Source organism: Caretta caretta, chromosome 4 (assembly GCF_965140235.1).
Source record: "Caretta caretta isolate rCarCar2 chromosome 4, rCarCar1.hap1, whole genome shotgun sequence".
Lineage (NCBI taxonomy): Eukaryota > Metazoa > Chordata > Testudines > Cheloniidae > Caretta > Caretta caretta.
The window spans coordinates 39,184,378-39,207,491 of record NC_134209.1 but is presented as its reverse complement, the minus strand read 5'-3'; the positions used below and the strand labels follow the sequence as shown (position 1 = coordinate 39,207,491).

At 40.2% G+C, this 23,114-nt stretch overlaps 1 protein-coding gene and 1 long non-coding RNA gene across 4 annotated transcripts in view; one reads left to right on the top strand and one right to left on the bottom strand.

Moving 5' to 3' along the window:
• Positions 1 to 23,114, bottom strand: part of BANK1 (B cell scaffold protein with ankyrin repeats 1) — a 304,678-nt gene that overhangs the window by 28,407 nt on the left and 253,157 nt on the right. For both annotated transcript variants that reach the window (XM_075127546.1, XM_048847348.2), the window contains one exon: positions 20,827 to 21,093. In XM_075127546.1, coding sequence (XP_074983647.1) covers positions 20,827 to 21,093 — 267 coding nt within the window. The remainder of the gene's footprint in view (positions 1 to 20,826; positions 21,094 to 23,114) is intronic.
• LOC125635553 (uncharacterized) overlaps positions 10,351 to 23,114 on the top strand; it is a 57,682-nt gene continuing 44,918 nt past the window's right edge. For both annotated transcript variants that reach the window (XR_012668053.1, XR_007356301.2), the window contains exon 1: positions 10,351 to 10,433. This is a non-coding gene — a long non-coding RNA (uncharacterized LOC125635553). The remainder of the gene's footprint in view (positions 10,434 to 23,114) is intronic.

The following is a 23,114-nucleotide window of genomic DNA, read 5'->3' as shown; positions in this document are numbered from 1 at the left end:
CAAGCACTGCCAAAACGCAGATCTGATGCTGTCAAAAGGTGTGAGCAATTTTTTATTATTGAGCGGATAGATCTTTTTATTTGTAAGCCCCCAAAGTTTTACTAATAGATCCGCGCGTAATTTCTCTTTTGTTCTGTCCATGATGAAGTTTAAGATAATTGACTAATATTCCTGTGCTTAGGAATTTTTCTACCAAATATAGCTTAAGGCATGAGTTGTCTGACTCATCTCTGTAGATTTCCATTAAAGGAGAGGTTGTCAGGTACCACTTTAATAGCACTTATTATTTTCTTTTATAGTTACACATATGAAAGAGGAGCTGCTGTATGGCAAATAAGAGACCACAGCTCTAGGAGCCAGATCCAAAGACTAATAAAGACAAAGGAAAGATTACCATTGGCATCAGTGGGCTTTGAATCAAGACCACAGGGAATTTTCTTATCTAAAACTTTTCCCACTTATTAATATAATTACATTTGTCTTCTATGGCAAGTGTTGGTATAATTAATATTTGAAATTGTTATTAATATTAGAGACCACCTGACTAATTTAACCATGAATTCCTTTATGAACTCCAGCATGATCAAATAGGATCTGACAAAGAACCTTCAGATTCATGGCTCTCTTTGTATCTGCTGACTTTAGCAAAAACCCAATTTTCTTCCTCTAAGGCCTTCCTTTCTTATCTCCTCGCCCCTCCTTGCGTACTAGCAGAACAGTGGGAAGGGTTGTGCTTGTTTCCTTTTAAGACAGTTTTTCTTTATCTTGTTACTGCAGCTGTTTATTTTATCAGTTACTTTTTGAACCATACATCCTTCCCACACGACAAGCAATAGCCAGGTTATATGTCTTACTCTCACGACCTTCTTTTATTTACTGATTAGGACCTTTTCCTTACTAGTGACAAATAATAAAGCAAATATATTATTTCCTTAACCAAAAAAACTAACTTTAATTCTTTTATTTTCTTAGTTATCCCTACAGCAAGTTTAATAAAAGGTCATTATATAGTTTTGAAATTATGCCCTGGGAGGCTATAACCTTTCAAATCTCGGTGAATGGTCTCTTAAAGCCTACCTCTGTCAAGAATGTGAAATAAAATGTTTTAATTGTGTACAGTTAGATACTAGTATTATATCTGTATTGAAAACTCTTTATAGTGTCTGTGTCCATTTTTTTCTTCCCTCTAATTACTGCCCCTCCTCTTTACAGGTTGACTGTTTTAATTTTTTCACATTTGTTAAACATGGGATGAGTATGTCCTGGGGGGGAATTGCTGTTAGACAAGAATCGTTATCTAGTCCCAGAATTTTAAAATGGATGGAGACCCTTTTCAGTAAGTTTCAGGTGTTTTAATAAGAACATGATATATCGTAAAAGGTTACTGAAATCTTCCTGCTTCATCTTAGTGTCATAGAATCACAGGATTAGAAGGGACATCTAGTCTAACCCCCTCCCAAGATGCAGGATTTGTTTTGTCTAAACCATCCAAGACAGATGGCTATCCAGCCTCCTTTTGGAAGCCTCCAGTGAAGGAACTTTCATTACCTTCATCTAGTGTTCACGACTGCCCCCATCTTACAATATTATCAAGGCCTATTACATATACCGCCTGCACTATATCATTTCCTTTAATTAACCCTGATGATCTTATTACACTAAATATGTTGTAAAATAGAAAATTGCAATACTTCTAATATCTTTATGGGGATTTCTAGTGGAAGGATTTGAAAGAAGAAACAAACTTTACAGAGAATGGTCATTTCTGCCATTAAATATTTTAAAAATCTTTTCAGTAAAGGCTCATAATTTTCTTCATGTAATTTTTCCAAAAGGGAGGTAATATTAGATGTTAATACAAATATATTTGCCCCGTGGATTTTAAAATTTTTTTGTAAAGATTTTTGGGTATCCTAGTTTAACTGTCTTTGCTATATATCATCATCTTGATTTATCTTTCTTTTGTTATTATTTTTTCAGGTATCTTATACCAAAGATGAATAAAACATGGCTTTTCCTAGCATTAACCTTTAATATTTTTGTTTTGTGAACTTTATTGGATAATATTTTAATCTATTTAAGTTAACATGCTCTTATGTATGTTTGATCATTACATTCTGACTTACCCACTAATAATGCAATTATTGTAGTTTCTTGCTGCTGCTGTCAGGTTTTCCCTGTGAGGAGCAAAATGTCAATTCCTCGTTTGTGAATGAGACTAAGGATAAAGTGTGGGGAGGGACCAGAGCAGAGTTATCTTTGTCCAAATAAAAGTGACAAATTATGTCCTTGCATTAAGCACACCATTTCCATAGATGAAAACAGAACCTGTGCATGTGCATTTTGGGATAGAATTTGTTCCCAAAGTTTTACACATGCTACTGTGGGGTTATTTATGTTACCAAACATATGAAATTATCTAAGAGGCATATATTCTTACTAGGGACATTTACTTATAGTGTAGCAGGCCAGGCCTCAGTGCCATTTAAGCTCAGAACTCAGGCTTTGCACATGTGTGTGGAGTGGAAGTCATGAAGGGAGTGCCCCTGTACCGCAGGATAGGTCTTCAGATCGACCTTGCACAGAGTGGTAAGGAAGGTGCTGATGGAAGCAAGCCAAGCGAGTGGCCGGAAGTTCCATACTTTTGGGAATGTAATTCCAGCACACTGCACCAGTGTTGTGAATACACTAAAAAACTGGATCAACACATAGGCTTTTCCAATGACCAGGAATGGCCCTAGTGGTTTTGCCGGCCAGGATAAAAAGTGGATTTTGGTGCCACCCTCAAAACAAGCAGCTGAGTAAAAAGCAAATGAACCAAAATGACCAGCAGAGAAAAACAAAACAAAAAACCCAGCTGAGTAGTATGGAGCCCCCTGAACATTGGCACTCAGGGTGACTGCCCTGCTTGCCCACCCTAGAAGTGGCCCTATTGAGACTCATCCCTAGCTTCAGTTTAGAGGGTTAGATTTCACCTCTTTGACCTTTACCTCCATCGAGCCCACCTAGTCCAGCTGAAGCATTTTCTCTATTGTGGGCTTTTTCTCCCATTCGTATGTATAGGGTTCTTGGTGTTTAAAGGATTTTTCCTTTTTAAAGTAGGGGACAAGAGACTAACCACAACATAGAGGTGAAATTGTGATTATTACTGCATAAAAAGGCGTCTGTACTCTATTTTCTACCAGTATTGTTAAATCAATAGCTTGGGGTGTGAGAATTAAGAGCAGAGTTTCTAACAAAATCATCAGTAGGGGAAATGAAGTGAGTCCAGGATGGGTACTCTCAACAATATCCCTGATTGGGAAGTACTTTAATTGATAGGCTTTGAGTTTTCTGCTGAGCTTTGAAATGCTGGAGTAATCAGAAATGGAATTAGTCTTCCAGCTGTTGAAAGTAAAATCATTAAAACCACTCTGCATCTTGCTGAAATGATTTCAGCTGGCAACAAACGCTCCATGTGGGAGAACTAAGTGAAAACAAATTAGTCCAATTTTTTGAATGACTGAAAAGATGTATAAGCATAATGCTATACAATGGTCACAAACAGAGATGAATCAAGCAATTTGTTCTACCACCCATATGTTGTAATACAGGGTGGGCAAACATTTTGGCCCAAGGGCCACATCTAGGTATGGAAATTGTATAGTGGGCCATGAATTCTCACAAAATTGGGGGTTGGGGTGCGGGGTCTCCAGCTGGGGGTGCGAACTCTGGGGTGGGGCTGGAGATGAAAGGTTGGGGGTGCAGGAAGGTGCTCCGGGCTGGGACTGAGGGGTTTGGAGGATGGGAGGGGGGATCAGGGCTGGGGCAGGGGGCTGGGGTGCAGGAGGGGTGCAGGCTCAAGGTGGCGCTTACCTCAAGCAGCTCCAAGAAGCAGCGGCATGTCCTCCTCCGGCTCCTATGCGGAGGCGCAGCCAGACAGCTCTGCGCGCTGCCCCGTCCGCAGGCGCTGCCCCTGCAACTCCCAATGGCCACAGTTCCCTGGCTGCCCTGACACCTAGGAGCTGGAGCGGGGACATGTTGCTACTTTCAGGAGCTGCACAGAGCGGGGCAAGCCCCCAACTCCACTCCCTGGTGAGAGTTTGAGGGCTGGATTAAAACATCTGGAGGGCTGGATGCAGCCCTCGGGCCGCAGTTTGCCCACCCTTGTTGTAACCTCTGGAATATGGTTGAACTACTATACGGGGAAGGGCTTGCTTGTGTGACAGGGGGAAATTATTCTGTCCTTTCCCACATAAAGAAGAATAAAAAAAGATGCAAAGGGCATCAGTAAAGCAAACCCTCATTTTGATGGCCAAGATATCATACTTGAGTTCCATCCAAGGCAGGGTGTCTATTTTCTGAGCCTCTCTGCTTTGGGTAATTCAAGTAAGAAGCTATGCATTTCCATTACACTTATTTATCCAACCTGTACCTACAACAATCTCCAAGATACTACATAGATGGCCCTTTCAATTTATATTCATATTATGGCTGATAAATGCCCACACATGCCTTAATGTAAAAAAACCAGAAAGCCAATTTAAACTATAAATGAAAAACCAATACACTTTACACTCAATACATAGATACATATATCCCAGAGAAAACCTATGTCAAAATGGTTAAGTTAAGATCGAGAGTACTCGTCACTAGTTTAGGGTACAATGCATTACAGGAATGAAATCATCCCCTCCCCCAAAGCATTATAAACCCTGAAAATTCAGTTTTCCAGGTTCAATTTAAAAAGAAATACAAACATAGTAAGTATGAAAATGCACAGATAGTGCATTTAAATAACCTTAACTCTGCCCTACAGTCACATTATGCATTAACCAGATGTTTATGATTAAGACATTTCAGAGTTTGTAATCTCAGATTAGATTACCCTGATCTCTAAAGAAACATTATATATTTTTAACTCCCCTCCTCCTCCCCCCCAGTTATAAGACAGTTAAAATTGTTTAGATGCACTAGCTCCATTTCTGTAACATATATGGAATTCTTTGAGGTATGTACTATAATCCAATTAACTCTCCCATGTAAGGAAAGCTGGAGAGCAAAAAGCAGATGTAAGCAGATTCCAGCAGGAAAACAGAAAACAAATACTTGAAAGCATGACTGCAGTGATGCCTTGGAAAAATGCCAAATGCCAGGGTTGCAGATTTACAGAATCCACAGGACCCTGATTAAGATGAAAGGGGCAGTTCACACATGTCAGACTTATTGTTTTGGCTCTGCAGATGCAGGCAGGAAATATTACACTATTTCAACCTTGAAAACTTTCGTGAAATTGTGCTCTTGAGGACGAATGTGACTGAGTCAGAAAATCAGCATAATGTCACCTATTCAAAGCTTTCAGTAAAATACACACATGAAGCAGCAGAAGGAGACAAAATGGTGGATATCATTCATCTGAAATCAGTTTGATCAGGGTTATTCAAGTTGCATTTATTTGTCAACTTCACTGAGTCTGGTCTTAGTAGGCTACCTATAACAAGAACTGCATTGCTTAAGAAACATTGACAATTACTAAACACAAAATTTGAAAAAAATTCTACACTGGGATACAGGGCTAAATGGTAGCATGAGTTAATTTATGCACCAAGATTTTACATCTTAATATCAACATTCACATCTTAACTAGGTCACCAATCAGGATAAGTTTGTTAGTTTCAAACTTATCCTTACTCAATATCTGGTCACATCATAAAACAATTACACAATTAACTACAATGACTGCATCTGATCAAGAGTAGGCCAAGAATGAAAAAGAAGGGGTAGGTTACAAATCAGTGTTATGGAGCATTGATAGACGTATGTACAGAATTATTTTTAGCTTTACTTAGTGTAATTATTTTATTACTTAAAGATCATCCCAGGTGTGCATAGCATTTAGAAAAATAAAACTGACAAGTCTCTTACCTGGGAGAGATTAAAATCTAAATTAGACAAAATACAGCAAGGGATGTCAGTAAACAGAGGACAGCAAGCAGGAAATATGGAAGAATGAGGGTTGACACAGTTAGGGGTCATAAGTTATACTGACTGTTATGTTTAATTCTATTAATTAATCAATTCACTTGACTGTTTTCCCCAGCATTCTCTTATTGCTGGAAAACCCAGCAATAAGAGAATACTGGGGAAAACAGCCAAGTGGATTGATTAATTATTTGAATGTGACATTAAATTGCTGGGTGCTAATTACTTGCTAGGCAAGAAACCACTCCAAGAACTCTTGCTCTGCAGCTTCTATTAGTAGGTAAACATATGCTAGAAGTTGGAAGTCCTCTCACAGTGCATTTCAGGAATATTAGATTCATTATGAAAATGGAACAATTAACTAAGCCTAAAACTTCGGATACATTTATTAGGCTTTGGAGTCCCATTTTTCTTGCACGGAGAGAAGTGATACTGTATGAATTTGCTTTGAACATTATTCTATGTATATCTACAGCTATAGCTTCTTCATTGCTAGTGTCTGAAAAACTGCAATAAAACACAGTGGACTGAGATCTCCTGTCTGGTGCATGGCATATTTTTGCAGAAGATTAGATGTAATTTCCTCCCATTGTGTCAACACACATCAAGAAAATAAATTTTAGCAAAATAAAAAAGTCTCATTCTCCTGTCATGAGTAGGGCATTTGTGTGTGTGCACACCATGCTCATCTTGTGTGTGTGCTGCAGAAAAAGGGAGTGTGGCACTCCAAAAGGACAAACAGTAAAGGCAAAATCCCTTACGCAGTATGGGCTTGAACCAAAGTCTGTTGAAGTCAATGGGAGTCTTTTCAATAACTTCACTGGGGGATGATCAGGTCTTATGTTCCCCTCTGTAAAGGGGTTTAGTCACTGCAGGAACTCCTCCTTGTGGCCAGAAGTGGTGTAGTGGCTGTCTTTCCATATGGCACCCCCTGCCAATGGTCACTTTGGTGGTCTCTCTTTTTGCAACTTGGTCCTCTGGCCAGGTCATGCTTTAGTCAATCCCCTCCGGGATAACAGAATCCAACCCATCATTAATCCAATGACTGTAGAGCAGATCTGCCTGTCTCTGGGCTCCATGGTCATTAAACCTCATACCTCAGGGGGTTTCACCACATCTTCCTTGGTGGCTGGTAGCGGAACCTCTACTCTGGGTTTCCGTTCATGGACCCTGCAGCTAGCAGCCAAGGTCTACTCCCTCAGAGTCCTACCTGTCTCTCTGGACCACATTTTATTTCTTTTATCCCCTTCCCCCACCCCCGAGACTGACTGCAGACTCTCTCCTTCAGCACTTACTACTACTACTTCTTCTTCTTCTTGAGTTTGTGGAGCAGCAGACTCACTTCCTGAATCTATGACTGCCATTCACTGTTAGCTCAGCCATAAAGACAGATGAAATTAGCTAGCCTTACCTCTTTCGTGACTCCAAAGACAGGCACACAGAAAGCTGCTCCTGCTCTACCCATTCCTTCTTCTTTGGAGCTGTCAGTATACATTTGACAATAGTGTCTCCATGTATCACAGATACACTGATTTGCTAAATCTTGTACATTTATCATTCTTCTCCTTTGTTTATTATATAATTCCATTTCTATCTTGGGGGGGATGGATTTCCAGTGATTGTGTATTTTCCCTTTGCTATAGAGTTTGACCTTTCTTAAGCCCTTCTTTTCATTGACATCCTTTACCCACTTCTTTACACTACTTACATGAGGAATTTTGAGTTTTTGTCCTAACCAGTCTCCAGTTAATCCCCAACAGTACATATTAGTGTAGAGTTATCTTCACTACCATCTAATGCTTTAGACCAAAAGCTTAAGTCTAGGATCTTCATTCTAAGAGTAAAAACAACGAGGAGTACTTGTGGCACCTTAGAGACTAACACATTTATTTGGGCATAAGCTTTTATGGGCTAAAACCCACTTCATTTGATGCATGGAGTGGAAAATACAGTAGGAAGATACATATACACACACAGAGAGTACATGGAAAGATGGGGGTTGCCTTACCAATTCTAACAAGACAGCTCAATTAAAGTGGGCTATTATCAGCAGGAGGAAAAATCATTTTTGTAGTGGTAATCAGGGTGACCCATTTCAAACAGTTGACAAGAAGGTGTGAGTAACAGTCGGGGGAAAATTAGCATGGGGAAATAGTTTTTAGTTTGTGAAATGACTCATCCACTCCCAGTCTTTATTGGCCTAATTTGATGGTGTCCAGTTTGCAAATTAATTCCAGTTCTGCAGTTTCTCGTTGGAGTCTGTTTTTGAAGTTTTTTTGTTGAATTGCCACTTTTAAGTCTGTAATTCAGTGTCCAGGGAGGTTGAAGTGTTCTCCATCTGGTTTTTGAATGTTATAATTCTTGACATCTGATTTGTGTCCATTTATTCTTTTGCGTAGAGACTATCTTGTTTGGCCAATGTACATGGCAGAGGGGCATTGACAGGCATTTCTCTAGCTGTTACCTGCATTTCACACACAAGTGTAGTAATGAAGACACCACATGCTATACCCAATGCCTGTGCTTGGATACTGTTTAGTTTTCTCAGATTTGTTTTTGATGCTGACCTGAAGGCCTGGAAGCCATACTCAATATTAGGTCTGTTTAGAACTCTGTTTAGCACTATCACTGTTTTTTTTAATCTGCTCCCCTGGAGGTTCCAGATATACTTTTAAGTAAGTTGATTCTCCCCTTTGGACTTATCTATAATATTTGTAATATGGTCCCTATCAAATATCACAGCTAAGAAATTTTTCCACTATACTTACCTGCTGGTCATATATATAATATAATGTTACCTCTTTTTGAATCTTCCAATCCAAGTTGTGAAGATCATTCCTTTAGTTTTATCAATGGAGAACTTGAAACCCCATCTGTTTCCCCATTCTAAACTACTCTGAAGTGCATCGTTGATTCTTTTGGTGGCATTTTCAAGATTTCTGCTTTTGATCCATATGGCACAGTCCTCAGAAAATAATGTAATGCCTATTCCTGCACTCGTCTCCTTTGATAGGTCATTTATTACGATTTTAATAAGGGTTAGGCTAATGACACTCCCCTGTGGAGTTCCATTTGTAATGGAATATATGGTGGAAAAGGCCTTTGGTATCTGGACTTTTATATTCTTTTGCTTAGAAAATCTCTTATCTATCTATACATTCTTCCTACATTACCCATAGTTGCCACTTTTTACAAAGTCCCTCTCTTCATTGTAGGCTTTTTTCTATGTCCAAGAAGGTTCCAATGTTCTCACTGGTTTTCAAGCTTTTATATGTTTCTGTCTCTATCAGTACAATGTGGTAAGTCACACTCCTACTTCTTCTGAACGCACTTTGTGTTCCATCTATGAGCCTAGTTCTTTCTAGGCATATTACTAATCTGTCTGTCATCATCTTTTTCATAGTTGTACCTAAATATGCTGCGAGGGTAATTGGTCTGTATGCCTCAGGCCCAAAGTGCATGTTGCTTGGTTTCTTCACTGGGACAATAATCACATATTTCCAGATAGATATTTTCCCTTTCTTCTATATGCTATTGTTTAATTTTAGCATTATCCTCAGGCTTTCATCACCTAGTATGAAGTATTTGAGAATTTCAAAACTTATTTTATCCTTGCCTTGTGTGGTGCTTTTGCTCCTTTTCATCACTTTTTGGAGGTCCTGAATACGGAATTTTTCATTTAAAATAAGATTGACACCTTCCTCCCACCTATTCATTATGTCATAATTATCATTAAGGAATGTTCTTTTCCTTTCCCTAATTTCTATCCCCTGAGCCTCATCATTACTGACTTTTTGAAACATGGTGGCCAAAATTTCTGCTTTTTCTTTGTTGGAGCTTATTACTCTATGACCTTCCACTACAAGGCTTTGTGTTGCTCTTATTCTTATTCCATTCATTTTCTGAAATTGTTTGTGTACCTCTGATGTATTGATATCTTTACTTTACTTTCCCGCAGATTTCTTCCAGCTTTTTCTTTTCGTCCTTTTTATAGCTCTATGTGCAAGTACCTTACTTTTTTTAATACGTCATTAAGTCCTCACCATTTAGTGTAGCTTTTGCTTCTTATATGCCTTGTTCCTTTCCTTAATTAACTGTAATCATTCCTTGTTCCACCACAGTACGCTTTTCTATCTTTTATAAAGGTTGGTATCCTAGGAATAGCTAGGCTGGCTGTCTTTATAATTTCCTTAGTAATATTACTACAGAATTCCTCAGTATCCTCACTGATACACTGCATGCCCACGTGTTCCTCATGTTAAATAGTTTCCAATTTGATTTTTTTCGGTTTCAAGAGGGGTATTAGTCTTGTCTTTGTATTTCCTTTTCCTGGATATCTAATGAATGTCAGGAACTGGTCACTACCCATTTCATCCTCTCTGTAAATTTCCTAGATGCATTTGCTTGCTCTGTTACTAGAAACTATTCCCAGGTCTTGGCAAGAAAGGCTTCAGTCTGCTGCAGTGAACCTGGTAGGTTTTCCACCATGTAATATTACTAAATTATTATCTTCAAAAAATTGCTCTAGGACATTTTCCATTCTTATAATTTTTCCAACTTTCCCACAATCTGTTGGGATTGTTCAGATCACTGCAGATAATACATGGGCATGCAACATCCGCAGTTAATTCTTTCAGTTCTATAGTCTAGTTTTCTGCAGGGGTTATAAACATTATGTAGTTTGAGAGATGCAGAGCTGTTTTGTGTCAGTATCTCAACAGCATTATACTTGATATTTAACTTTTTAACTCTAAATCAAGGTAGTTTAGATTCTCCTTAACAAAAGGTGTAGACACCCCCACCCTTTCCTATTTCTCTAGCATGTCTATATATGCCAAATCTTGGATTTTTTTAGTCTAGTTTTTCTATTTGCCAAGCCTCTTTTATGCATAGTATATCACGCTTTGTTTTCATATCAATAACATTTCTTTAATTCCTGCCCATGTGCGATAAGACTGTGTGCATTCCAGATAAAAATAGTTACCCCCATTCTTGTAACCTTCAATACTTCCTTCACTTAGGAAAGTATGGGAGATGTTCCTCTGATAAATTGGTAGTTCATAGTTACTTTTCAGCAGCTTTAACTATAAGTCTCATTTTCTCTGTTTTCTTTCCTGTCTGAAAGAAGTACCATGTATGCCTTCAGTCACAGATGCAATTTCTTTTTCTATAAGTAGTATATCATCTCCTTTTGCCCCAGTGTCACTCATTACTTTCTTCTCAGTATTTTGTTGCTTGGAAATCCCTGCCCCCAACTGGGTATTATTTTTCTCTCCAGGTGTCTCCTAGCAGCTTCTGCATATGAGATGTTAATGATTTTGTTTTTTATATTCCTTTAGCTTACTTTGCCTCTGTACATTCTCCATATGCTGAGCTGTGTTTTCCTTCACAGTTACAACATTTTTGTTCTGTCCCTTCCTCATAATTATCATATGAATGGTCTCCTCCACACTTGCTGCATATTAATTTCCCTTTGCAATTATTTGCTAAGTGACCAAATCTTTGACACCTGTCGCATCTACCCTGTTTGTTTCAGTTAGGAATCCAGGTAGCTAACTGTTCATTTTTAGCTTTCTTAGCACCTTTGTCTTGTCTTAAGGAGCTTTCCTATTTGTTCTTTGTTTTTGCATTCCACTAATAAGACTCCATGAGGTAGTTTCCCAGATCTTACTATATCTCCAACACCTTTTTTGAACCATTCAGCAATCATCAGGTGATTGACATACCCTATCTTTATCTTGGGCTTTTACTGTTATATAATGTTCTCCCATGTCCCATTCCTGTCTTCCCACTTGCAGTTCTTTCTGCTGGTTCTAAAGAATCTATCCTTTTCTTTTTCCTTGTTTTCAACCAATCTTCCTCAATGCTTTCCCTATCCACATTTTCTAGCCTGGTTTGAGTATCATTTGTTATCACTTCCATCTCTCCCCAACCAGCAGTTTAGCCTGACCAGCTTTCCACTTCAGCCCCAGCAAGAGAACCAGCCACATCTATCCAAATCCCCTAAGCCTCTTCATGCTACAAACTTCCTACCTTTATAATCACCACCCAGCCCCGTCCCAGTTGGGCTTTGGTCATCCATTAAGCCTCTCTCTCTCTCTCTCTCCTCTCTCTCAGGTGCTGTCAGGTATGTTATTTGGCCTCTCAGGCCCACATTAACCCCTTCAGAGCCTGTGTGGAGTACACACCTCATCACACCCACCAAAGCAGTTCAAAAAGTGAGAAAATAGGAAGTTTCAGCAATTCCTAGTTTCAAATTACTCCTATTCCTCTCCACAAATATTATTGCTAGCATGTGGTCACTTCTGCTGAGAGATAGTTAAAGGCACACAGTACTTGCAGATGGATCAGAAAGAAAACAAAATTATGTCTTATTTGGGATATGAATCTATTAGTCCCAGATCCACAAAAGGACTTAGGAACTTGCACCCCCAGATTTAGGTGCATATGTCCCCAATTTAGATGCTATTGCAATTCACAAAACTCCCTCTTGTCTGCTGTTTAACTCAGTAGATGCTCAAATTCACTCCGTGCCTAAATTTCCACTGTAAAAGTTCCCTGGGCACCTAAGTTTTCACCTCTGGACATGCACCTGACTGCCAGAGGCAGATGTCTGAATATTTAAGTGCCAGCACAATCTTTGAAGCTGGTCAAGATAGGCCTTCCCCTTGCCTATCTCACTTCTGGGACTCAATCCACTAAAGGGTGCTTGGAGCATGTCTAACTCTACCCAAAATGGCCATTCCCCACTGTGCTTGATGAGGCAAAGGACTTGAACAGGGGTCTCCCACCTCTCAGGCAAGTGCCTTATCCACAGGGTTATGTGTCTTTCTCTCTCTAGCCCAATTAATATTTAATTATTTAATACAAAGTAGTATTTTTTTCCCCAAAGGACTGATGAAACTGCACCCTTTTTTGCCTCCGATGGATTCCTCAGCTTTCAATCACAGTAGTGCATCCTAAAAATGTTTCCTCCCATTGCACCTTTTCAGTAGATTTCTTAAGGCCCCAAAGTTTGCTCATCTAAAATCTAATCTTAGTTTACCAATCTAGCCAATAAAGTTAGCATACCAATTTACAAGCAGAATAAAAAATCCCCATTCTAGCCAGTAAAACTACTAGAGCATTAAACAATCTCAGTGCTTAGTATAATAGAGATCTCTCACACTGGAACTGATTGCTATAGTTACAAGAAATCTGTTGTTTTTTGAGTCTCTAAGGCGCTGGAAATGAGGGATTTTTACAGCATTTGGGTAAACACTGCCTGTTCCTTATATGGAATATTCCTGTTCTCCGAAAACCCAACCACCAGTTGCTGCATGTGGTGCAAATTCATTTGGTTTTGATGAGATGCTAGAGTGCAACTTGTACTCTATTCTGGAATAGATTTTGGAATATTGTTCCACTACTGACTTTTTGGCTTGAAATTTGTCCCAGGGACAGCTACTTCTAGATGCTAAAATGTTTTCATGTACTTGGGGGGACTGTATGGCTCCAGGGATATGTAATGAGACACAGACTACAGCATGTCACTGGTTGGGTGAAGTAGAATAGTAAAAGCCTTTGCCCCCTGAGAGCTCTTTAAAGACACAAATGAAACAAGTTTGTGGCTTCATTCTAGTTCCTGCTGGACCAGGTGTCCACATAACAAACGACACTGATGACAATTAGCACCCTCATTGGTCGGTTCAGCAAGGAGACAAGTGACTGCTCAATGAGGGATACTTAATGTATCACCTCAACCCTTGAGGCAGTCCTCAAAAGTCTGAGTTGGGGCACACTGCTGGGCATTGTGGGAAAGCTTGCACCTGTTGTGAGGATAAATTGAGAAAATTGGGTTCCAGGGCTGTTAATCTGGCACTTATAATGAGCATTGTAATTTCACTGTAAAATAAAAACAAAATCCCTTAATACATTTATTTAACAACTGTTTTGACAGCACATAGCTGGAAACATATTGAAATAACCTGGTAAGGAATATTAAGAATTTAAGGAACGGAGAGGGAGCACACAGGGAATGCGCACCATCTGGACAAAGCGCTATTTGGCACCACTCTGCAGCTTCATCTTTTGATGAACTTTTCATATAAAGACAGAATATTTACACTGGTGTGTACTAAACAACAAGCAGGGATACACTCAACTGTTTATTAAAGATGCAGCATGTTTAGTGGAGTGTTCAGTATAGAAGTTCACATGTTCAGTATAATCTGGCAAAAAATTACAGGAAATTAAGAGAAACCTTATTAGAACTCATAATGATTTTAAAAAATAATGAGGGGAATCTCCGAGCTGAAGGGTCATAAAAACATTAAATTACAGATCTCTTTACTTTCATCTGCTGGGAGACACAGGGCCGAGATACTCAACTTGTATACATTATTACAGTTCTGTGGAAGTCAATGGAGCGATGCCAATTTACACCATCTGAACATCTGACCATCATCCTCCAAAGCGTAGTCCTACTCTGAAAAGTGGCTGTGTATAAATGGTATCATGGGTTCCTATGTTAATTGCCTCTAAATCAACAAATCCCAAATTGTGGTCTGCAGAGCACTTGTTGGTGATCTATGGAAAGCTGGTTAGTCACATATTTCTCCAGTCCAGTGAGTCACAATCTTGTTTCTGGCTGCTTCTAAAGTTATGCTTTTTTAATATGGCTGCAGGTATGGGGAAACCTGTGGGTGAGGCTCAGTGAAAGCGTGGATAGAAGCCATAACTGATGTAGAACAGGCTCTATCGTGTTGAGGCCTGGGTTGAATTATTGTAGGCAAAGTCCTCATAGGGTCACCTTGTTGGTAGTTCAGGGAACAATGGGGATACTGCTCCAGGACCTGACTGACCCATTCCATCTGCCCGTTAGCCTGAGGGGGCTCCACGCTAAGGAACTAAAAAATTCACGCCAAAAGTGGGAGATGAAGTGTGGGCCTCGGTCTGATACGCTACTGGTTGGCAGACTGTGGAACTAGAAAAGAGGCACGCTGTTTCCTGGAGAGTAGAGATTTTGTGGCAAGAAACAAATTGTACCATCTTGATCAGGAGGTCGACCATGACTAGTATCACCATGCACCCATGAGAGCAGGGCAGCTCCACAAGGAAATCTAGAGACACGGTGGACCAAGGCTGGGGTGGCGTGAGGAAGGGGTAGAGAAGACCAAGTGACTTTGAGCATGGGTTCTTCTGTGAGCCCAAAGGTCGCAGAATTTAATGTATTTCTTGAAAATAAGAGCTGTCACTGGGCGCCTCTGTCACTACCTGGTCAGTTTGTGTGCTCGCATGGGCCCAAACACACACCAGGTTATTATCTTTCACCACAGTGTGTATTTATTCTTTTTTTACAAAGTAACAGAGTGTAAAGCAAGCTTACAGCGAGAGGAGGCTTCCATGACACCTTCACTCCTCAGCCCAGGCTCACGCTCTGAGTGCCCCTTCTGAGCTTCCCCTTGCTTCCTGTTCCATCCGATTACCTCATTAGCCCAGAGATCATCAACTAGGTATGCACAATTCCACAACAGAAAGCGTATAATTGGCTTCAATTAACCCTGCACTCTTCCCAGCGCTGAAGCAGGTGATTGGGGTGCTACACATAGTACCCTGTCACAAGAACTCAAACCTGGCCACGAGAAACTCTATGAAATCAAGCCCTGCATTTTAGACTGGCCAAAGTGCCCAGCAGGCAGCATGTCATCAGACAGTTTTAAAGTCTGGAGTCCAGGCTGTACTTGCAGGGACATAAATGGCGGTATATGCTATTTGATCATTTCTCAATGAGTGAGCACCATAAACAGAAACTGGGCCCTGAATAAACGTTTGCCTACATGGAATGCTACTGACTTCAAGAAGGATCTACTTGTGGAATGGCCTCCCTCTTGGCTGGCATCAGGACTGAATGTGAGGGGCTCTCCTAAGCTAATAGCATGCATCTCTACTGTTTGATCTTAAGAAGCAGACTCTGTAAGTGGTAGCAGTGACAGACTTGTATCCTCTCTGGATGCGCTATAGAAGAGGAGAACACACACTGACCAGTAGGTTACTTACTTCCTGTTGACAGGGGATGGTCATCCTGAGCATCTGAAGGCCACAACAATTCAGAATCCTGGACAAGCCCCCACTAACCCACACTCACCATTGGGCTACACCTGTCCAGTCCACAATACAGGACCTTGGCGATAATACTTTACATTTAAATAACATTGTTTAGCTAAAGTTTCCCAAAGTGGTCTACCTAGTAAATTTCACACAAAAAATACATTGCAACCTCACTATTCTTTCCAAATCAAGCACTCAGAAGTTAGGGGATGCTGTAATTAAGCTTGCCCATGCAACACCCCTGTGAGGTAAACTGTGGTGTTATTCCCATTTTACAGATGGGAAACTGAGGCACAGAGATGAAGGTCAAAATTATCCACTGATTTTGAATGTCAATTTGAGACACGAGGAGCCAATTTTTCAGAGTACCTAGCATTACATAGCACTTTATACATTCAAAGCACAGCTCCCAGTTACTTCTGTTGTAAATGTGAGCACTCAGCACTTCTGAAGATCAGGCCCCTGATCTCAAGTTGGGTTAGAAAAAGAGGAACACACAATTAGTGACCACCTGTGAATAGTCTGGTTTAAGTGACTTGCTCACCACCACACAGAAACTTTGTGTCAGAAACAGGGATAGAATCCAACTCTTCAGAGCAGCATTCAACTGTGTTAAACATGAGACCGTCCCTTCTATTACTACAATCCCATGTCTTATTCAGTATAGATCTTCCATTTTGCTGCAACTAATGATGCAAAGGTCCTACAGACAACAGTACTCAATCTTGATTTATCCCAAGAGCAGGGTCAAATAGGCCTGTGGACTGAATCACCCAGGGGTCCCGTGGGGAAAAAATGTGATCGTGTAATTGATGCATATGGACAAGGGGGCCAAATTAAGGTTGTACCGACAACCTTAATTCTGGCATTTCCTAACTTTTGAGGGCTTGAATTTGCAACATTAATAACGTTCTTTTAACACAGCTTTGAGGTTTGTTTGTTTTTTTTTTAAAAACCAACTGACAAAACAAATTCCATCTTGTGACATCATATTGATACCCACATTGCTGTTCATCAGCAGGGTTGGAACCATTTAATCCATCACACAAACCTCTGCCATTATAGCTAATGGAGCAACTGATACCAGTTGTTCCCCACATGGCTCCCAGTCGCATTCTCCTTGCCCAGCCAGTCCCAATCCTCCCCCTTCCAACTCACAGTCACAATTTCTCTCCCTCCTCCAGTCCCAGGCTCACAAGACTCCTGGTCCCAATCTACTCCTTTCCTTTCCTAAAGATCCAGTTTTTGTCCCCTCTGCATTTGAATCAGATGAATCAGAATTCCTTCTCTTCACTAACTAGATGCTAGTCAGTCAGTCCCAACTCCACAGCATGGGGGCACTATAGCATTTCAAAGAACTCTCTTTCAACATGGGCAAAACAATGTATTTTTTCCCCATCTTCATTTTCCAAAACAGCTGAACCATTTTGGCTGAATTTTTTTAAAAATATGCAGCTTGAGGCAGACACCCAGCACAGAAAAGGTCATCTCAAATGGTTAAAGTTTTTAAAGTTTGGCCAAGTTATAAGGAACTGAAATCAGGATATAATGGAAAGTGTTGGATAACCTTAATAAGAGGTGGTGCTACCAGCCCTGCCTTTAAGAAAGGCATGACATTTGTTATAGTTTTCTTGCCATTATTGGATAAATGTAAGGTTATGTCCTTAATAAAGAGAATGGGGAATTTAAATGAAACATACCACAAGAATCTTATCTTCCAAGTCCTCTCTCAGAGAATACAAGATGGAAGAAAATTAGTTTTCTAATTAAGTGATGACTTTCTAGGAAATTAGTGCAATTCTTTTACATCCAGCTAAATTCTGAGAAACCTAGAGGGAAACCACTGAGGTTAAGGATACCAACAACCTTTCATAATAGCTCTGTAAAAGAAAAGATCCTTTTGGCGAATGTGGTGCAGATGCAGAATATTCAGTGTAGCAAAATGGCTTTTCTTTACATAGCACTTAAGAGTTCTGTGGAAATCTTAGGAGACAAACACTTAAAGGCCAGCAAAATACCATATGCCAAACTACCCATAGTAAAATTAAAATGTCTGTGTATTAATAATCAAATCATAAATCCCAAACAAAACAAACTACACTTCCAGCACATTTGACACTCCACTTCTTACCAATGTCACTTTCTTTTGGCTTTGTCTGTAATGAGTACAAACACTTGAGGTAACTCTGTTTTTTAGAGACAGAGTTTTATCCCCATCCCAACCAAACACCTATCACATTTCTGTATACATTTTCTCTTTCATTTCCACCCCTTCAGCATAGTTTAAACTCCAATATTATATTTCAGTATCATCCTTATTTACATAAAACTGAACTGAAGAAAGGAGCTTTTCAACTGTGGAATTACGTTTTCTGTAATAGTTAGAGATGGATGAACTGATTTGGATAAATTAAGAACCTGCCCAAACTTTGGCCCAAAACTCAAACTGAACTTGGTATGACTTTTGTTTAATTTAAAAAATAAAATAAATGAGGATAACTTTAACTGATTTTTTTTCTTTTTCAAGTAATTCAAACAGAAGAGGAAACACTGTTCTCATGGTATTTCTGACAGAATAAAAGCAGGAAGTACTAGACATCTCACCAGAACGCCTGCTCCCATGAGATTTCCAAAGCAATTTTTCAGAAGCAGGAATTTCAGATCACTTTGATAAAGTTCAGATACACATCCTAATTTATGTGTAATTATTTCTACCAAAATGAGCTTCTATATCTTTGAGATTTACTCATTAGCTATCATAATGACAATTTGTGCACACAAAAACCTTTAAGATACTTTATTTCAAAATGCTAATTTAATGTCACAATAAGATTGCTAGGAAAGGAAATGCTGTGTGTGGTCAGGATACAGAAATGTTTAATCATAGATACTGAAACAGCAGTTCCTAAATGCTCTTTTCCACATCTTCTTCCCCTGAGTTCAACACAGTTTACTGATGATTTGTGATAAATGAAAAAAGAATGGACAGAATTTTAAATCAGCAGTTTCGGATAACTTGCCTCCAAGAGTTTTCAAGAAGCTGGCTGAGGAACTTGCTGAACTGTTAATGTTGATTTTCAATTACTCTTAGAGCACTGGGGAAGTTACAGAAGACAGGAAGAAAGCTAATGTTGTGCCAATAGTCAAAAAGGGTAAACAGGATGACCCACGTAATTATAGGCCTGTCACTCTGACATCAATCCCAGGCAATGGAACAGCTGATACAGGACTTTTGATTCATAAAGAATTAAAGGAGGATAATGTAATTAATACCAATCAGCATGGGCTTCTAGAAAATAGATTGTGTCAAACTAACTTGATGTCTTTTATTGATGATTTACAAGTTGTGTTGATAAGAGTGTATATACATAGATTTCTGTAAGGTGTTTGATGTGGCATTGTACATTTAGATTAAAAATTAACTGGGCATACATTAAATGGGTTAAAAGCTGCCTAAATGATAGGTCTCAAAATGTAACTCCAAATGGGGTATTATCACTGAGCGGGTTGGTTTCTAGTGGGGTCCCACAGGGCTTGATTCTTGGTGTCACATTATTGACCATTTTTATCAATGACCTGGAAGAATACATAAAAACATCACTGATAAAGTTTGCAGGCAACACAAAAATTGGGGAGTGGCAAATAATGAAGAGGATGGGTCACTGATATAGAGCTATATGGATCACTTGGTAAAGTGGGAGCAAGCAGCCAATCAGCATTTTAATGGAGAAAGTTAAAGGGTGACTTGATTGTAGTCTATAAGTATCTACATTGGGAACAAATATTTGAAATAGGCTCTTCAATCTAGCAGACAAAGGTATATGATGCAATGGCTGGAAGTTGAAGCAAGACAAATTGACATTGGAATAAGACATACATTTTTTACAGTAAGGCTAATTAACCATTGGATTAATTTACCAAGAGTTGCAGTGGACTCTCCATCAATGACAATTTTTAAATCAAGATTGGATGTTTTTCCAAAAGATTGGCTTTAGGAATTATTTTGGGGAAGTTCTGGCCCTGTGTTAAACATGAGGTCAGACTAGATAATCACAATGGTTCCTTTTGACCTCGGATTCTATCAATCTATTATTCCAGAAGGAAAGCAATGAAGGATAGCACCATAAAACAAGGTGGGAATAACCTCAGGAACACTACCATTGTCATTGTATATTCATTGAGAATTATGTAAACCAACAAAAAATAGAGATGAAACTTAGACTACTACTCAGTGTATCAATTTGTTTACCTGTAGAAACACATTTTAAAAGAATGGATTTCAAAATAATGGGATTTAAGGGAAGAACCACAGTAAAGAAAGTTCTGAAGCTGGGGTTGGGGAAAGGAAAGATTTTTTTTTTATATTGTTACTTGGGCAATATATTGCACCCTTTGTTAACTGCTTGAAGGACACACTGAACAGAATGGACCAGATCCTGAGGTGGTGTAAACTGGTGTAGTTCCACTAATTTACACCAGCTGAGTATTTGGCTGAGTAATTTTTCATATTGTGTTACTATTTTAAGTAATTTTGATTAGGTTTTTTTTAAAAAAAGCAGCATCCTCTTAGATGCAAAATTGAAATTAGCAACAGCTTGGATACTTTTTCAGTTTGTTTCAAAGAGAGAATAGGTTGATTCAAGTTCATTAATAAGCCAAGGACCTCAGCCTCAAGTAGAAGATAATCTTTAGAAAATTAATATTCATCATTCACAACAGACAACTCTACCTGGAGTACAACTTATCTGTCAGTAAATATCTTTAAACAAACCTTACCTTGTACTATGTAGGGAGTGTTCTCTTCTTTAGGGGAACACAAGGGACGAGGGGCAGGTGCTGGTGGCCGGTTTATAATAAAGGATCCGTGTTGCTTTCTTTTCTCCTCATCAGAGGCCAGTATCATATCATACACACTGTCATCCAACTCGGCAAAAGTATATGGATCCTCTTCATCCTCCTCAGATTTATCTTCTTCTTCACCATATACTTCCAGATGACCAGAAGTCACGTCTCTTTCCTTTCTATCTTCTACCCATTTCCTTGCTGCAACATAGACAAGTTGTTTTCAATCTTCAGACTCCAAAAAGCTGCATTCTAATGCCAAAATTTTCAAATTGGGCACCTAAATACATATTTAGGCGTCTAAAGAAACGTGGCCTGATTTCCCACAGCTCCTATTAAAGCCCATACAGATGGCTTCTAGGGGAAAGACTGCATTCTCATTTTTTCTTCATAGTTTTTGCTAAACTTTTTGAGACTGGGAGCCAAGAACGAGGACCCTAAATAAATGGCCTTATTTTAAAAAATACTGAGCACCCAGCAGCTCCCACTGAATATAAAAGGTTTCTTATCTTTAATAGTAAAGCAAAATAAATGGCAGCTGTGGGGTTCTCAGCACTTGTGAAAATCAATTCACTTATGTGCCAAAATACGACCTTAGTAGTCTAACTTTACCTATCCATATTTTTAAAATTTTAGCTTTTGTCTCCCACATGCCTTCTGTAGACATGAAGCCTCTTTCCAGGTGCCCCCTCCTGGCTTAGGGGCTGCCCTGTATGTGGTCCCTCACCTCAGTTTCCGTCTTGGATCCCTAGAAAATCCATGCAACCATGTTCTCAAGTCCATCAACATGTATTAACAAAACACAGCACAAATGTCTCACAACACGTCACCCCAGTGCAATTAGTCCTTAAAAAAGCCAGCTTTGTTCTCACCATAAGCCAGTGTCTTTTGCCACATCTCCATCCCTCTGCCAGGACAGTCCAGCCCTTCCTTCATGGGTGCAATCCTGTTCTTCCCAGCGGGAGCTCCCACAGCCTCTCTGCTGGGAGCACCCCTCACTCCCCCTGGCTTCACTCCTCACTGTTCCTCAGGGTCCAGCTCTCCAGCAAAGAGACGTCAGTGGGTAAGCCCCTTCACTGCTCCCCTTTCTTTCAGCCCCTTATGGCCATTGGCTCCATCTCTCTGACTTAGAGCTAGCAGGAATCTCCCTCTTCTGCTGCTATTGCCTTCAGCCTTCTCCAGCACTGGCCCTCTGGGTTGAGACATGTCAGTCAGCAAAACCTTCTGGCTGCTCTCCTGCCTTCAGCCTTCTCCCAGGAACTACCTTCTGTCTCTGGCAGCTCTTATCTCCTGCCCTTCCAGTCTGCTCTGACTCTCCTGGTCTCTTGCGCACAAGACCTTATTCGGCATGTCTACCCTGCAATCAGACAACCGTGGCTGGCCTGTGCCAGCTGACTTGGGCTTGGGCACTGTTTCACTGAAGTGTAGACGTTCGGGCTCAGGCTGGAGCCTGGGCTCTAGGACCCTGTGCCGTGGGAGGGTCCCAGAGCTTGGGCTGCAGCCCGAGCCTGGAAGTCTACATTGCAATGAAACAGCCCTGCAGCCCAACCCCCAAACCTGAGTCAGCTGGCACGGGACAGCTGCAAGTTTTTAATTGCAGTGTAGATATACACTTATAGTCCCCTGGTGCTACCCTGCCCTCTTCATCATCCACCTGGACTGGAATAGGAGAGCCAAGCCCAGTTTCCTTTAATGGGACAACTATCCTGCAACACCACCTGTTTTTTGAGTTTGACCAAGATGTACTGTCGTACTGTATTATAAACCATGAAAGGCAGGGCCGTCCCTAAAGGGGTGCTCCCCACAGACCCACCCCCCCCAGCACCTCCTGACGCAAAAGCGGCTAAACAGCTGATCCACGGCTGGTGGGAGATGCTGATCGGCAGGGCCCACTGGGGAGCAGGAGGCCCTGGGTGGGAGGGGGAGGTTCTGGTAGGGGGGTCCTCCTCACCCGCCCGCCTTTCACCTCATCTCCCTGTCCACTCCTCATGATTTTTTTGAAGAGCGGGACTCCCCAAAACACGGGGCCCGGGGCAGTTGCCCCAATTCGCCGTACCCATTTGTACACCTTGGGCTCTGATGAAAGGGTCTCCAGATGTACTTTTACAGCTCATGACATACAGTTCCATTGTATATCATCTTTTGTAATTCATGCCAATGCCTTAAAAAAAAAAAAGGTTTCCTGAGCCTTTGCTTCCACCTTCCATATTCCCCATATTCCA